Below are 16,302 nucleotides of genomic sequence, written 5' to 3'. Positions count from 1 at the left end.
AATCCTGTTGTAGTTCTTTCCTATTTCCTCTTTGTAGTCTGCCAATCGGAATGGCCTTTCTGTCCCAGGCACATTTATCACCTCTGTGCAGTCGGGATACAAAAGGACATATGGTCCCTCCACCAAGTCCTTGTTGAATGTTCTCATTTTTTCTACAGCCTGCTTCAGGAGGTCAGGGGCTGTAATTTCGGGGCTGATAAATAAGGGCAGTGTTTTCCCTCTTAGCGGTTTTAAGTCTGTTTGTTGTGACACCATTAATCCTATATTGATATAGAAAGAAATAATAAAAGCCAGATCACTTTAAGAATAATTGCCAAATCCTCATTTATAAAGTTACCTGTGATGGCTTACCTTGACAGGTTTACTCTGTTGCTTGAGTTTTAATTTTGCTCCACAGCTGAAGGCCTGACGCTCTATGGATTTTGATCTTTTGTACTCCATGAACTGCTTGTATGACGGACATGTTTGTTCTGGTTGAATGAAAAACGTTTAACATCAAAACGGGGTTATAAGCACTCTCCATTACTAAACGTAGACGAGAATACAGTATAAGCAAACATAAAAAGAAAACGGAGCCAAAATGGTAAATAAACGTGCTATTTAACTGAAATAGCATAGACTGTCTGAAGAGAATAAAAAGTGAGTAATATATCAAAATTACTTTGTTCAGAATTTTCTGTTTGTTTTGATGTCCCTGGGGAGTCTGACCCTTCAGCCTGGTCTGTGTGCCGCAAAAGCTCCAGAGACCGTCCACAGGAAGCACAAAAAGGGGTGAAGAGGCTGAAGCTAACGCCACAAAACGGACAAAACATTTTCCGGTTCTCTATGTAGTGCAGCGAGCACCGTCAGGGTAATGAGGAAGCGCTGTGAGGAGTGAGTTTCTCGACATTTGTTGACATCCTGAATCACTTTTCTGAGCTACAAATATGGAGTAAGCCTAATCGTTGTGCCACTTCTGGTATTTCAGACAATCCCTTTCCGTCAAGGAGTTTTAATTTGTTGCGGTTTTTTAATTTGTTGTGGGTTTTTAATTTGTTGTGGATTTTTAATTTGTTGTGGATTTTTAATTTGTTGTGGATTTTTAATTTGTTGTGGGTTTTTAATTTGTTGTGGGTTTTTAATTTGTTGTGGGTTTTTAATTTGTTGTGGATTTTTAATTTGTTGTGGATTTTTAATTTGTTGCGGTTTTTTAATTTGTTGTGGATTTTTAATTTGTTGCGGTTTTTTAATTTGTTGTGGGTTTTTAATTTGTTGTGGGTTTTTAATTTGTTGTAGATTTTTAATTTGTTGCGGTTTTTTAATTTGTTGTGGATTTTTAATTTGTTGCGGTTTTTTAATTTGTTGTGGATTTTTAATTTGTTGTGGGTTTTTAATTTGTTGTGGGTTTTTAATTTGTTGTGGATTTTTAATTTGTTGTGGATTTTTAATTTGTTACGGTTTTTTAATTTGTTGCGGTTTTTTAATTTGTTGTGGGTTTTTAATTTGTTGTGGGTTTTTAATTTGTTGTGGGTTTTTAATTTGTTGTGGGTTTTTAATTTGTCGTGGATTTTTAATTTGTTGTGGGTTTTTTAATTTGTTGCGGTTTTTTAATTTGTTGCGGTTTTTTAATTTGTTGCGGATTTTTAATTTGTTGTGGGTTTTTAATTTGTTGCGGATTTTTAATTTGTTGCGCTTTGCACTTCCCAGCCACCGTAAGATGGTGCTGATTACACCATTCTTTCAAACTATTTGAGATTTATAGATTTGTCTTGTTGGAATTCATTTTGAAACAAGTCTTACAAGAAAATTGGTCATGTTTATGGCATTGGAATGTGTTAATTCCCTTTAGTCTAGTTGGTAACACATATGGAGAATGTGTGAGCTATGTTTAGGAATAAGTAAATACACAATTGTAAAACTGTAAAAGTGATAAAAGGAGTGCATATTTGTGAATTTAAATAAATAATGGCGGAGTATTCAGGAAACTGCAAGCCACGTCTCCCTGTCTTATTGCACACTACCTAATTTGTGTGTGAATCCATTAAAACAAGGTGCCAGCAGCAGCATTATAGTGCACAAAAATAGTCCAGGAAATGTTTTTCTGTGAAGTAAAAACGAATTGTTGAACTTTTTAGTTTAACATTAACTATAGTTGTTCTCAGGGCCGTGCAGAGAGGTTTAAAGGGGCGGGTGCTCAAAGTTAAAAAGGGGCACATTGAGCCAGGCTGAATAACAACAACACACATTCATCAAGAATCTAATATGGGAAGGGCAGGGCTGTGTTGATCTGAGACTGTAGACATTAAAAAGTCCATAGGAGAGATGGTAGCTGATTAAACAAGTATCATGAGATAATAACAAAATGCAAAGATTGGTGACAGCTCTTGGAACCATAAGGCAACAAAAAACTGTTGAGAAATAATTTAGGCTCTGCCTGTGAATCACTCTTTGCTTCTCTTCTTCCTTCCATCCTATCATTTCATATATCACTCTCCACTTGCTGTCTATGTGAGAACAAGGCACAACTTGCTATTGCAATAAACTGTAATCTGATTATCCAAACCTAACAACTCTTGCACTTAATCTATAATAAAATGATGACAGAAAAATGTTATAGCACTGCCTTTAGTAGCCTCACACAGCTCCTACTGTTTCCTCCTCATGTCCTTACCAGGCATGTCTGGACAATGTTATATCATGAGTAATATTTTTTTTAAAAATCCATCTAAATAAAACACACACATGCACGCACACACAGGGACATTTTAGATCTTCTTCAGAATACTGTATATACTATGGGCATCATGGTGCTGATCCAGAATCCTTACATTATTATTTATTACTAGAGCTACAATAATAAAGCAATGAGGAGGGGGAAGTAATAAATATGAAATAATGTATTTATGATGATTCCATTTGTTTCACTATCCACTCTGTGCAGGGGCAAAGCTTATTACATTTTAAACTGTAGAGATACAATAATTTTACTGCTGTAAAATCCAAATTTTGTCTTATTTAAAATATAAATCTAATATAATCTGCTTCTTAATGTATGTTCTTTAAAATACAGCGTGTGTTTTTTAATATAATTATAATAATGCATAATTATGTGGACATGCATATTAGATCATTTTTAGTGAAATATAATCCCTCCAGAAAGGCAGGAAAAGCCCGGAAACGATCATTGGTTAAATGTGATCATGTGACAGATGCAAGCCAGATCCTTTTATTTAGCAAAACTGTGATTAATAGTTAAATATTATTGTTGAGGGGCACAGACAGGACTCCGCACGCACACACACATTAAATTTATTTATTTATTTTTTTAAAGTTGCCTCAACAAAAGGGCACTTTGGGCACCCATCAGGAAAGGGGCGGGTGCTCAAGCCCCTCTAGCGCCCCCCCCCCCCCCCCCCTGCACGTGCCTGGTTGTTCTTGTACCCTGCAGAATACTGTCACGTTGGATGAAGGGCAATATATACTGTGTCTCTTCCCCCGTATCCGTATGTGTGATTCAGAACTGAGATGGAGCAGATCAGTGACTATCTGTGCAGGTATAAGAACTACAACTTTCTGGCCACTCACACAACTCCAGAGTACATAGACTCTCTTAAGAGTTTTGAAATAAGAGACAGTGACGTCTTCCTCGTCACTTATCCAAAGTCAGGTTGGTGAGGAATCTTACGCATTATTTATATTTGCAGTTTTGTTGCTGGCCAGACTGATCCACTGATCAGCTCTAACGTCTTTCCCCACATCAGGCACTGTGTGGGCTCAGCAGATCATCATTTCCATCTACGAACTGGACGGGCACCGGAATAAATATTCAACCAACGTGGAGAGGATGCCGTGGCTGGAGTACAAGATGGCTGATTACACTCTTCTTCCCTCTCCACGGCTCTTTGCCTCACATCTCCTCGAATATCTCATGCCTCCAGGAGTGAAGAAGAATAAGACAAAAGTTAGTACTTTATAAAAGCTCAATTCTTCTTGAAGAAAGAGGCATTCTTAAAGTTTGAGAAAGTGAAAACTATTTGATTGCTTGTTGTTGAAAATATAAAGCAAGTTCAAATTTTTACTTTCTAAAATCACTTTAACTTCTGTCATGTTAGCTATTGGTTACTGAACTCCAGTTTTTTGTTGATACTGAACAGAGGTTTATCAAATCAAGAAGAAATAGGAAAAAGAGCTATAAAACAGGAATGACAGCCTAAACTCCAGTTATCATTAAATAGTGAAATATTACATTTAAGTGGCAAGTGTGACAGACTATACACTGAATTCTGGGGTTCTTTGTTTTGTTTTTTGTTTTAATATATATCAGATCGTGTATTTGATGAGGAATCCAAAGGACAACGTGGTGTCTTTTTATCACTTCACCAAAGCACATATAGCCTTGGGGTCTCCGGAAAGCTTTGAGCAGTTTTTTAAGTGGTACATAGCAGGAAATGGTAAGTTTGTCATTTCTGCCATCTGCATAATGATGACTACCTGCTAGATTCCATTGCTGACACTTAATTTTTTATAGTTAAACAATTTAATTGTTAAATGTGTCTATAAGGTGACATGTTGACAGAAGTTGAAATATTGATATATATTGTATATTAATTGATGTATATTAATTGCTTATAGACTTTGCGTGAAAAATTATTTGTAAATGCAGCACAATCTGTAAATTTAAATCAGTGGTCCTTGTATTGTTTAAACTGTGACATTACCAAATGCTTTGCAGATTTCAGCGGTCAGTGGACACATTTCATCTTTAAGGCGATTTTTTGGTCAAACCACAATAACTGTCTATGCAAATAGAACTGAACTGATTCAATTCAATTCAATTTTATTCATGCAGCGGCAAATTAAAATAGAATCGCTTCAAGGCATTTTACATTGTAGAGTAGACCCTACAATAACACATACAGAGAAAACCCCAACAATCATATGAACTCCTTTGAGCAAGCACTTTGGTGACAGTGGGAAGGAAAAACAACCAGCCATCTGCCATTACCGGTTGGGGTGAGAGAAGGGATTCTCTGATCATGTCCTGTCCTTGGTCACATAATTGCTTGAGAATTGTAGAGGTAGAATTATTGATAGATGACCTTGAGCCATGGACCGTATACAGCATTATTAGCATGAATAATAATAGACTGAGTGTTAAATTATTATTGAGTTTTGTCCATCAGAACCAAAAGGGTGGATTGATCATGCCTGCAGTCATGCTGTAGGTAACAACTGACTGTGACATGTGGGTTGTATCTGAACTCAATAAAATGACAATGCCAAATAACTGGATGCATTATACCACTATACAGTTTTGGCATCATCCTGGTTTGACCACGTCAGGGACTGGTATTCAAACAGAGACCAGTACAACATCCTCTTCCTGACCTACGAGGAAATGATTTTGGTAAGATGTTTCTTCACATTTTTGTTGTTCCGAAGGAAACTGAAATAAAATATCTGGCAGAGTTTAAGGTTCTTTTTCTGTTGCGTTCTTGCTTTTATTTCAGGACCTGAAAGGATCAGTGAAGAAGATCTGCAACTTCTTAGGGAAAGACCTGACTGAAGCTGCCATCAGTCAAGTTGTGGAAAAAGCTAAGTTTGAGAACATGAAGAATGACTCGAAAGCAAACTATGAGCACATTCCACCACAGCACTTCAGTGGAAAATTCCTGCGCAAAGGTAACATAACAGACCTGCAGCTGCTGTGCAGAAAAATGTGATATCAGGGTATCAGGTGTTGTGTTTTTGTCTTCATTACAGGGCAGATTGGAGACTGGAAGAACACACTGACTGTTGCACAGAGTGAAAGAGTGGATCAACTCCTTCAGGAGAAACTTGGTGATTTGCCTTTGAAGTTCATCTGGGAATAAGCAGAGCAGCTCTTCAGGGTCTCCCAGTAAAAATACTGGCAGTGGCATGTTGTACACCTCAGGCCTCCTAGTAGATACACCTGTGTTATCACATTCACAAGATTTTCAGTAAACTTCATCTCTGTCCTGACGCCACTGAGATTTATACTCACCCAACACTTTTAGTAGATACACCTGTTATCAATTTGAAAATCCTGTGTGGCTTCATTCTCGAGTTATCACATTTACAAACTTGGGTGTCCACCTGTCCGTTCATTAGGGTGACAAAAATATCCCATCAGTGTTGTAAAAAAAGTAATAGTAACTGTTATTCAAATATTAAGTAAATTCATTTTCTTCTTTTATGAAAAAATCAAACAACCATCAGACTTGTCCTTTGCAAACATTTTCCTGAGTTTATGTTCAGTCACATCCACTCCTCGTTTATCAAGCTCAGTGTTGTGTCTGTTGTGCTCAGCTATAAAATGCTTTATGACAGTGGTTCCCAAACTTTTTTTGCTGGGCCCCCCTTGTTTTACAAGAAAAATGTTTGTGCCCCCCTTCTCGCGCGTGCACGCGCGCACACACACGCACTAACACATCCTCCAACCACACACACCCATATTTTGCTCCATTGCGGTTTATTTCACACCTCAAACATTTAGTAAACAATTAAGCAAATACAAGTAATCTGCAATAAATTACAGGTAGTAAGAAAATAAACTACTAACTCTTTTACTCTACGTCCACACCTACATGGGTATTTTTGAAAACGCAGCTGTTTTGTCCACACGTAAACAGCGTTTCGAATCACCGAAAACTCAGATTTTTTAAACACATTTTTTGCGTTTAAGAGTTTGTAACGCAACGTGCCTTTTTCACATCACGCTGTGCGCATGTTCTTTTTTTACATGAGATGAATTGCAGAATGGCAGATAGGGAGAAAATACTGTTAATCTGACTATCTGCAGGTTTTACACGCTTACACACGCAGTTACTGTCGCTCCATTTACAAAGGCAGAGGCCTCACAGTGTGATTATTTTACGTGTAGTTTTTTTTTCATGTGTAATAATATTCAACATTGCTATCAATACATTTTTCAAAAAATGCCTCTCTGTGCAAAATGGGTTTAAAAACATAAACAAACATAAACAAAGTTGGTTTGGAAACATATTCAGCAATGCTTCATCTCCTGCTTTGCGTTTCTGTGGGCGCCCCATGCTAGCAGTGTCCAAGCGTTTTGTCCCCCCCCCCTCTTTTCATTCCGCGCCCCCCCTGCAATGGCTCTCTTGGAGGCGAGAAAGAGATGATTTATCCAAACTAGTAAACAGGGAATTACAGTAGTCTAAGCGTGATGGCACAAATGCATGAATGAGTTTTTCCAATTCAGGTGAGGAAACCATATGTCGCAGTTCAGTGAGAAATCTCTGTAGCATCCCATTATTTTGCAGTTTTATTCTGTCCAGAGTGATCCACTGGTCAGATATAATATCCAGTACATTTTTCCTCAAAAGGCACCATATGGGCTCAGCAGATCATCACTTCTATCTATGAGTTGGATGGGCATGTGACTGAATATTTTATCAACTCACAGAAAATGCCATGGCTAGAGTTCACAGGGGGTGCATACACTCGCCGCCCCTCTCCACGGCTCTTCACATCACATCTCTCCCAGGTTCTCATGCCTCCAGGACTGATGGACAAGAAGGGAAAGGTCAGAGCTGTATAGACGCTCAAGCAGCCTGAAGAAAGAGCAGGTTTAGAGATGTAGTACGACAAAGTTCTTTAAGTGGTTAAAAAATATAATTTGCTCAGTATTTATGAGTAATTGTATGAAATGATAGATACATTTGTTAAAGAAAGGCAACATTTTATTGAAGTTTATTGTTAAGGAATGGCATTAAAGGATTAGAGGCAGTATTTGTAACAAGTTCATATGAAATTCAGATGTTTTTTCTTAGTCAGTTACATAGCACTAATTATCATGTTGATGATACCTTAGCACACAGCTTTTTGAAACATAGACACTCCTGAGTAGAAAAAACAAACATAGCAGCAACTAGAATGCTCAAATGAAGCTTCAAAATGTGGTTTCCATATCAATGGGTCACCTTATGGTGACAACATCTAGCTTTTATATACAGCCAATGAAAACAAGTTTGCTTATAAAACAACTGTATATATAAAACAACTCTTAAAACTAGGAGAAATTAATAAACTGCTCAAACTCAAGATATTGTTAAAGAGTTAGGGATTTTGAAAGTGGCATGGATTCTGTTTTTTCGTTTTGTTTTTATGTCAGATTGTGTATTTGATGAGGAATCCAAAGGACAACATGACGTCTTACTATCACTTCAGCAAAACCCTTGCAGGCCTTGAGACTCCTCGGAGCTTTGCTCAGTTTTTTGAGTGGTACCTGACGGGAAACGGTACGTGTCTTCATCTCCACTATCTGCCTAATGATGATGACCGAGAAGAGTCCAGGTCTGATAAATGATAACAGATATCAATGTGATCAGGAAGAACTGAAATTGATTATTTCAAACTGAACTGTTTGACATACTTACCCAAGTGCACAGACTAACGGATAATAGCACATCATATAGAAAAAATTATATGGCTTTATACTTCTTCCACATAGCATTTCACAAAAATACTTTTGATAAGACACATACTGCATATCTATTAGTTACTTTACAAATTAAAACAGTGGTACCTCAGTTATTTGACTCTTGACATTGTAAAACCTTTTCACCAGATTGAGCTATTAGCAGATAAGATAAATGTCTCAGAGTTGAAGAGACAGAAATCATTGACAGGTTATTTGGAAAAAAAAACACAAAGGGTGTTCTTCCCACCTACCTGTGCTTGTGTCCTTCCTAAACAAACAGAGGTGGGTCACACAAGAACAGCTTGTAATCTTTTGAACTCATTCCCCTTTTGACCCTTTAAATCACTGACATTCTGGTATCAGTAATATACTTTACTTCACTTTAATCCAAATTGAAAGATTTCCTAAAGCACTGACTTTGTTCTAACATTGTTTTTTGCTATTGATAAAAGTTCAGTCTTCTGGCTGTAAGTGATTTACTCCAAGTTAGCTTCTAACATCCGAAGAGCACCACTTGTGAAGAGGACAGTGCCGTTGCACATCTATTGTTAAAACAAAAACTCCAAAAAGATATTTGTTTGTGTAGCAAAAACCTTTTTTCTTCCTCCACCTGTTATCATGCTGCTGGTATTAGAATTGTAGTGGGGTAAATACAGTCAACAGACACTTGATTTTAAATTAAAATGCCAAATGACCAGATGCCTTATGCTGCTATACAGTACCAGCATCATCCTGGTTTGACCACGTCAGGGAGTGGTATTCAAACAGAGACCAGTACAACATCCTCTTCCTGACCTACGAGGAAATGATTTTGGTAAGATGTTTCTTCACACTTTTGTTGTTCCTAAGGAAACTGAAATAAAATATCTGGCAGAGTTTAAGGTTCTTTTTCTGTTGTGTTCCTGCTTTTCTTTCAGGACCTGAAAGGATCAGTGAAGAAGATCTGCAACTTCTTAGGGAAAGACCTGACTGAAGCTGCTATCAGTCACTGCAATGGCCCCACACTTTGGGAAGGTCTGTGTTAGGGCAACCTGAATAACAGTTTTCAGTTTGGGGAAGATTTGATTATCCAGAAGATTGTACAATGTTAACATATCTGGAATGGCACCAGCCTCACTCTTGAGCTTTATAAAGTCTTTGGCAACCGTGACTTCCTCTGACTGAAGCTCAATATGGTAATGCAGTGCCATGGCTGACAACCCAGTTTGTTTTGCAGATTCTGTATAGCAGCTTTAATATAGGGAGAACACAACTTCCAGATTGTATGAGTTGTTTGTATTAGTTGTTTGTCTTTCTTTTTCTTTGCCAGTTTAACAGTTACTGTTTTGCCTGTTAGTACTCCCTGTCTGTTTTCTTACCTAGTACTTCCTGATCTTGTACTTTGTCCTCATGTTCCCCTCTTTCCTCTCTCCCTCTTTGGACTGACAATCTGTACACACATACACAGACACACACACACACAACAGGAGTTATAAGGTTAATGGGCATCCAGTCAGTTAGCTAGTTAGTACCTTGGGTTCAATATCGGCACATGCACATATGGCAAAATAACCAGTTTCTCTCATTACATTTCAAACAGGACAGTGGTAACAACAGCAGGCTACGGACAATGTTAAGTTTTAGATTTTAAATAGGCTGTATACATTTCAATGAGATCAACAGGGCAGTCAAATATCGCTAATTTTACTACAGAGCAAACATCGTCGGAAAACACGTTTTCAACTAGGGCTGCCACAAACGATTATTTTGATAGTCGACTAGTCACCGATTATTTTTGCAATTAGTCGACTAATCAGATCATGCATCCATTGGATGTACAGCGTACAGCTTATTGCACCAGCATGCATCTGCTCTCATATAACTATCATTAGCTTACAGCTCTAAGTGTTTAAGGTATGTGCTAACTAAAAATAAAGACAAGATGATAGTTTATTAAATTTGAATGAAATTTGCAGATTGTTTCGGTGAAGTTTAATAAACTCATTGTTATCTAAAATATAACGGGACACCGGAGTATATTCTCGAGCATCTCACACTTCTGATAATCAGCTGTCTGCTTGACGTTTATTCAGCTGTGTAAAAACAGGGGGGGGCACGGAATGAAAAGAGGGTGGGGGGACATAACGCTTGGACACTGCTAGCATGGGGCGCCCACAGAAACGCAAAGCAGGAGATGAAGCATTGCTGAATATGTTTCCAAACCAACTTCATTCTAAACCAAAGACTAGAAAATATGGTGAAGCATATCTGCCCTTTGGTTTCACCTGCACAAGTGCCGAGGTAGGTCTCCCCTGCAGAATTGGTTTTCCCTTCGTCAGGAGCAATCGCTGGGCTGTATAAATCACTGGCAAACAGTATCCCACAGTTGTTTATGTTTTTAAACCCATTTTGCACAGAGAGGCATTTTTTGAAAAATGTATTGATAGCAATGTTGAATATTATTACTCATGAAAAAAAAACTACACGTAAAATAATCACACTGTGAGGCCTCTGCCTTTGTAAATGGAGCGACAGTAACTGCGTGTGTAAGCGTGTAAAACCTGCAGATAGTCAGATTAACAGTATTTTCTCCCTATCTGCCATTCTGCAGTTCATCTCATGTAAAAAATAACATGCGCACAGCGTGACGTGAAAAAGACACGTTGCGTGACAAACTCTTAAAAGCAAAAAATGTGTTTAAAATTTTTTTAATGTTTTCGGTGATTCGAAACGCCGTTTACGTGTGGACAAAACAGCTGCGTTTTCAAAAATACCCGTGTAGGTGCGGACGTAGAGTAAAAGAGTTAGTAGTTTATTTTCTTACTACCTGTAATTTATTGCAGATTACTTGTATTTGCTTAATTGTTTACTAAATGTTTGAGGTGTGAAACAGGGGCGATTCTAGGATCAGAGCTTTGGGGGTGCTGAGCACCCAGAGAGCTGCCCATCCAGGCAAGGTAAACTTTACTCATCACAATGAGACTTCTTCCCAGTCTCTGTCAGTCCCTGCATCCCTAAATGCCTCCAGTTGTCCCGAGTTCTGTCTGACTGCCTCCTTGGTGCATTTAAACCCCTGTTCCTCCCTGTCCTCATCGTCTGTTGTCTTCATCTCCATTATCAGTCATCATAATTTTACCCTCTCTGTGCAAGTCTGCAAATTTCTTTATTAAATCATAAGTTTCTTAAATTCATCAAGTCTCTCTGTGCCTGGGTCCTCGTCACAAAACATGACATGGCTCTGCGCGCCCCCCCCCCCCCCCCCCCAGGGGGCGGGCCCCACACTTTGGGAAGGTCTGCTTTATGACATGTTTTGAACTTCAGCACAGGAAATAAAACACAAGACATTAAAAGCAGTTTGTATAATCTACTATTGCCTTTATTGGATGTCAAAAGGAATTCACTTGTTTCTCAGTGAAGGATCAAGGCTGTTTTGGTCACTGAAGCTGACTCCACACTTGAAGAACTACATAAACTGTGTCTCTCCTTATCCGCCTGTGTGATTCGGAACTAAGATGGAGCAGCTCAGTAACCGTCTCTGCCGGTATAAGAACTATAACTTTCTCTCCACTAACACAACTGCAGAGTCCATAGCCTCTCTTCAGAGTTTTGAAGTAAGAGACAGCGATGTGTTCCTCGTGTCTTATCCAAAATCAGGTGAGTGAGAAATCTCTGTAGCATCCCATTATTTTGCAGTTTTATTCTGTCCAGAGTGATCCACTGAGCAGATATAATATCCAATACATTTTTCCTCAAAAGGCACCATATGGGCTCAGCAGATCATCACTTCTATCTATGAGCTGGATGGGCATGTGACTGAATATTTTAACAACTCACAGAAGATGCCATGGCTGGAGTGGGTGTGGGGGTGCACAGGGGGTGCATACACTCGTCGCCCCTCTCCACGGCTCTTCACATCACATCTCTCCCAGGTTCTCATGCCTCCAGGACTGATGGACAAGAAGGGAAAGGTCAGAGCTGTATAGACGCTCAAGCAGCCTGAAGAAAGAGCAGGTTTAGAGATGTAGTACGACAAAGTTCTTTAAGTGGTTAAAAAATATAATTTGCTCAGTATTTATGAGTAATTGTATGAAATGATAGATACATTTGTTAAAGAAAGGCAACATTTTATTGAAGTTTATTGTTAAGGAATGGCATTAAAGGATTAGAGGCAGTATTTGTAACAAGTTCATATGAAATTCAGATGTTTTTTCTTAGTCAGTTACATAGCACTAATTATCATGTTGCTGATACCTTAGCACACAGCTTTTTGAAACATAGACACTCCTGAGTAGAAAAAACAAACATAGCAGCAACTAGAATGCTCAAATGAAGCTTCAAAATGTGGTTTCCATATCAATGGGTCACCTTATGGTGACAACATCTAGCTTTTATATACAGCCAATGAAAACAAGTTTGCTTATAAAACAACTGTATATATAAAACAACTCTTAAAACTAGGAGAAATTAATAAACTGCTCAAACTCAAGATATTGTTAAAGAGTTAGTGATTTTGAAAGTGGCATGGATTCTGTTTTTTCGTTTTGTTTTTATGTCAGATTGTGTATTTGATGAGGAATCCAAAGGACAACATGACGTCTTACTATCACTTCAGCAAAACCCTTGCAGGCCTTGAGACTCCTCGGAGCTTTGCTCAGTTTTTCGAGTGGTACCTGACGGGAAACGGTACGTGTCTTCATCTCCACTATCTGCCTAATGATGATGACCGAGAAGAGTCCAGGTCTGATAAATGATAACAGATATCAATGTGATCAGGAAGAACTGAAATTGATTATTTCAAACTGAACTGTTTGACATACTTACCCAAGTGCACAGACTAACGGATAATAGCACATCATATAGAAAAAATTATATGGCTTTATACTTCTTCCACATAGCATTTCACAAAAATACTTTTGATAAGACACATACTGCATATCTATTAGTTACTTTACAAATTAAAACAGTGGTACCTCAGTTATTTGACTCTTGACATTGTAAAACCTTTTCACCAGATTGAGCTATTAGCAGATAAGATAAATGTCTCAGAGTTGAAGAGACAGAAATCATTGACAGGTTATTTGGAAAAAAACAAACACAAAGGGCGTTCTTCCCACCTACCTGTGCTTGTGTCCTTCCTAAACAAACAGAGGTGGGTCACACAAGAACAGCTTGTAATCTTTTGAACTCATTCCCCTTTTGACCCTTTAAATCACTGACATTCTGGTATCATTAATATACTTTACTTCACTTTAATCCAAATTGAAAGATTTCCTAAAGCACTGACTTTGTTCTAACATTGTTTTTTGCTATTGATAAAAGTTCAGTCTTCTGGCTGTAAGTGATTTACTCCAAGTTAGCTTCTAACATCCGAAGAGGACCACTTGTGAAGAGGACAGTGCCGTTGCACATCTATTGTTAAAACAAAAACTCCAAAAAGATATTTGTTTGTGTAGCAAAAACCTTTTTTCTTCCTCCACCTGTTATCATGCTGCTGGTATTAGAATTGTAGTGGGGTAAATACAGTCAACAGACACTTGATTTTAAATTAAAATGCCAAATGACCAGATGCCTTATGCTGCTATACAGTACCAGCATCATCCTGGTTTGATCACGTCAGGGAGTGGTATTCAAACAGAGACCAGTACAACATCCTCTTCCTGACCTACGAGGAAAGGATTTTGGTAAGATGTTTCTTCGCATTTTTGTTGTTCCTAAGGAAACTGAAATAAAATATCTGGCAGAGTTTAAGGTTCTTTTTCTGTTGTGTTCCTGCTTTTCTTTCAGGACCTGAAAGGATCAGTGAAGAAGATCTGCAACTTCTTAGGGAAAGACCTGACTGAAGCTGCTATCAGTCAAGTTGTGGAAAAAGCTAAGTTTGAGAACATGAAGAATGATCCGAAAGCAAACTATGAGCACGTTCCACCAGAGCAGTTCAGTGGAAAATTCCTGCGCAAAGGTAACATAACAGACCTGCAGCTGCTGTGCAGAAAAATGTGATATCAGGGTATCAGGTGTTGTGTTTTTGTCTTCATTACAGGGCAGATTGGAGACTGGAAGAACACACTGACTGTTGCACAGAGTGAAAGAGTGGATCAACTCCTTCAGGAGAAACTTGGTGATTTGCCTTTGAAGTTCATCTGGGAATAAGCAGAGCAGCTCTTCAGGGTCTCCCAGGAGTTTTAAAAGCATTGATTTCTGTCATGATATGAGGTAATGTACGTGGCAGTGTACGTGGCTACATCAATTTTCTGAAAAAACATATACATATACAGTGTTCCAGCGACCTCTAGTGGCCGCCCCTCATGGTATCCTTACTAGGATAACATAAACAAATCTCACAACAATTTCATTAATCAGAAAACCATAAAAATGTGTTTTTCTGCTATTTAAATAATAATAAAAAAAACAACATCAACAAAAGATTAATGTTTGTTCACCCAAGATGAATTCATGTCATGTAGATCATGATTCCAGAAATCAACAACGTTCATTAATAAAATGTTTATCAGTCAACATATCTGACATGCCTGAAACCAGTACACGGTGCTTTGGATTCTCATGATTTCTGAATAGTTACTAACTGTTAATTGTGTTTTTGAATCACATTGCTTTTGAAAGTAGCCTTGACCTTCAAATATAAGAAATTTCTTTACATAAATGTACTTTTGCCATGAAGACAGTCTGACTTTTGGTTTACCCACAAGTGATTTCTCCTCCCATGAGTCAACATTTAAGACAGAAGTATCTCATTTATTTGTGTAAAAGAATCAAAAGGAAAGGATCCTTTTTTGGTAAGAAATAAAACATAACAAGAAGAAATTGTGCAATTGCAGTGTAATTTTGGTTAAAGTCTTGTTCAGCATGACAGTCTTCCATTATTTAATCTGATACAGAATTGAACCTCAGACCTGTGAACAGCATCCACTGAATATCTTTTAATTAATATGTGAAATACAGCTTGTTAACACATGATTTATTGCAAGATAATAGTCTATTAAAAAATAATAATTAAAAAAAATAATCTCATTTCTTTAATGTGACTTCCGTTTCTGAACATTACTAAACATTTTCATTTTCAGTGTTATGGCTGTAAAATGTAACTTTGATTTTCACACAAGAGTGAATGCTCTCCTCTGGAGGCAAGAGTGACATTTTGAATTTAGGTAGTTTATCTGTATGAAACTCTTCTCACACAAGTAAGCTGATCCAAAGATGAAAAAACTCCACATTATTCATTATCATATAGAATAAAACTGCATGTTTCAAACACAAGTTTGTCAGGTTTTGAGAGTTTTTAATATCACTCCATTTGTGGTTTTAAATCTGAATAGCCTTCATTTTTCACACCAATCTTCCAGTAACGTCATTATTATGTAGTAATCAGGACACAGCATAAGTCAAATGTACAAATTTTTTAGCAAAAGTAAAAACGTTGTTAGTAAAAAAAGTAAAGCATAAATTAACACTTCACTTCAACATTAACTATAGTACCTCTCAAAGGAGCTTGCAAAGAAAAGCGTCTGGACTTCTTTAAGTTACTTGAAGACGTTTCACCTCTCATCCGAGAGGCTTCTTCAGTTCTAAGGTCAATTGGTGGAGAGTCCCAGATATAACCGTAGTGGGAGTGTCCCCCCACAGAGGGACAAAAGGACCCCCTGATGATCCTCTAATCGCCTGAGCCAAGGTGTGGAACTGGGTGTAGGTCCCAATCAGCCAGAGTTTCGGGTGATTTCATTGTGAAACCTGGCCCCACCTTATCATGCGAATTCCTGAGGTCAGATGGCCCAGGGTGTGAGTGGGCCTTAAGGCGTCTGGGAAGGGATCTCAAAACTGGATTATAGATGGCAGAGAGTTGGTGTCGTAAACCACCGCCTCTGTTC

The 16,302-nt window shown here is 38.0% G+C and overlaps 4 protein-coding genes and 1 long non-coding RNA gene across 5 annotated transcripts in view; 4 read left to right on the top strand and 1 right to left on the bottom strand.

Annotated features, from left to right (window-relative positions):
• The window catches only part of LOC146519522 (amine sulfotransferase-like), a 109,994-nt gene extending 100,526 nt beyond the window's left edge, over positions 1-9,468 (top strand). Inside the window, exons 3-6 of the mRNA XM_085157557.1 lie at positions 7,347-7,546; positions 8,135-8,261; positions 9,163-9,257; positions 9,361-9,468. Coding sequence (XP_085013683.1) covers positions 7,347-7,546; positions 8,135-8,261; positions 9,163-9,257; positions 9,361-9,468 — 530 coding nt within the window. The remainder of the gene's footprint in view (positions 1-7,346; positions 7,547-8,134; positions 8,262-9,162; positions 9,258-9,360) is intronic.
• Positions 1-15,694, top strand: part of LOC146519520 (amine sulfotransferase-like) — a 121,016-nt gene extending 105,322 nt beyond the window's left edge. The window contains exon 7 of the transcript XR_014873800.1: positions 14,713-15,694. The gene's annotated coding sequence lies outside the window, so the exon portion shown is untranslated. The remainder of the gene's footprint in view (positions 1-14,712) is intronic.
• LOC146519524 (uncharacterized) lies at positions 3-1,882 on the bottom strand. Its single transcript, XR_014873808.1, has 3 exons — positions 662-1,882; positions 352-470; positions 3-260 (listed from the first exon to the last, which is right to left on the bottom strand). It is a non-coding gene; the product is annotated as an uncharacterized LOC146519524 (long non-coding RNA).
• Positions 3,400-6,044, top strand: LOC146519523 (amine sulfotransferase-like). Its single transcript, XM_085157666.1, has 6 exons — positions 3,400-3,646; positions 3,741-3,940; positions 4,304-4,430; positions 5,292-5,386; positions 5,490-5,661; positions 5,743-6,044. Exons 1-6 carry the CDS (start codon positions 3,505-3,507, stop codon positions 5,850-5,852), a joined length of 846 nt encoding a protein of 281 aa, XP_085013792.1. The 5' UTR covers positions 3,400-3,504; the 3' UTR covers positions 5,853-6,044.
• LOC146519521 (amine sulfotransferase-like) lies at positions 11,699-15,097 on the top strand. The gene is made up of 6 exons (XM_085157660.1): positions 11,699-12,076; positions 12,179-12,390; positions 12,979-13,105; positions 14,009-14,103; positions 14,207-14,378; positions 14,460-15,097. The coding sequence occupies exons 1-6, from the start codon at positions 11,935-11,937 to the stop codon at positions 14,567-14,569; spliced, it is 858 nt and encodes a 285-aa protein (XP_085013786.1). The 5' UTR covers positions 11,699-11,934; the 3' UTR covers positions 14,570-15,097.
• Positions 15,695-16,302: the final 608 nt, after the last annotated feature.

Source organism: Neolamprologus multifasciatus, chromosome 4, assembly GCF_963576455.1.
Source record: "Neolamprologus multifasciatus chromosome 4, fNeoMul1.2, whole genome shotgun sequence".
Classification (NCBI taxonomy): Eukaryota; Metazoa; Chordata; class Actinopteri; order Cichliformes; family Cichlidae; genus Neolamprologus; species Neolamprologus multifasciatus.
Note: the sequence above shows the minus strand (reverse complement) of the source record. Positions and strands in the feature narration are given on the sequence as shown.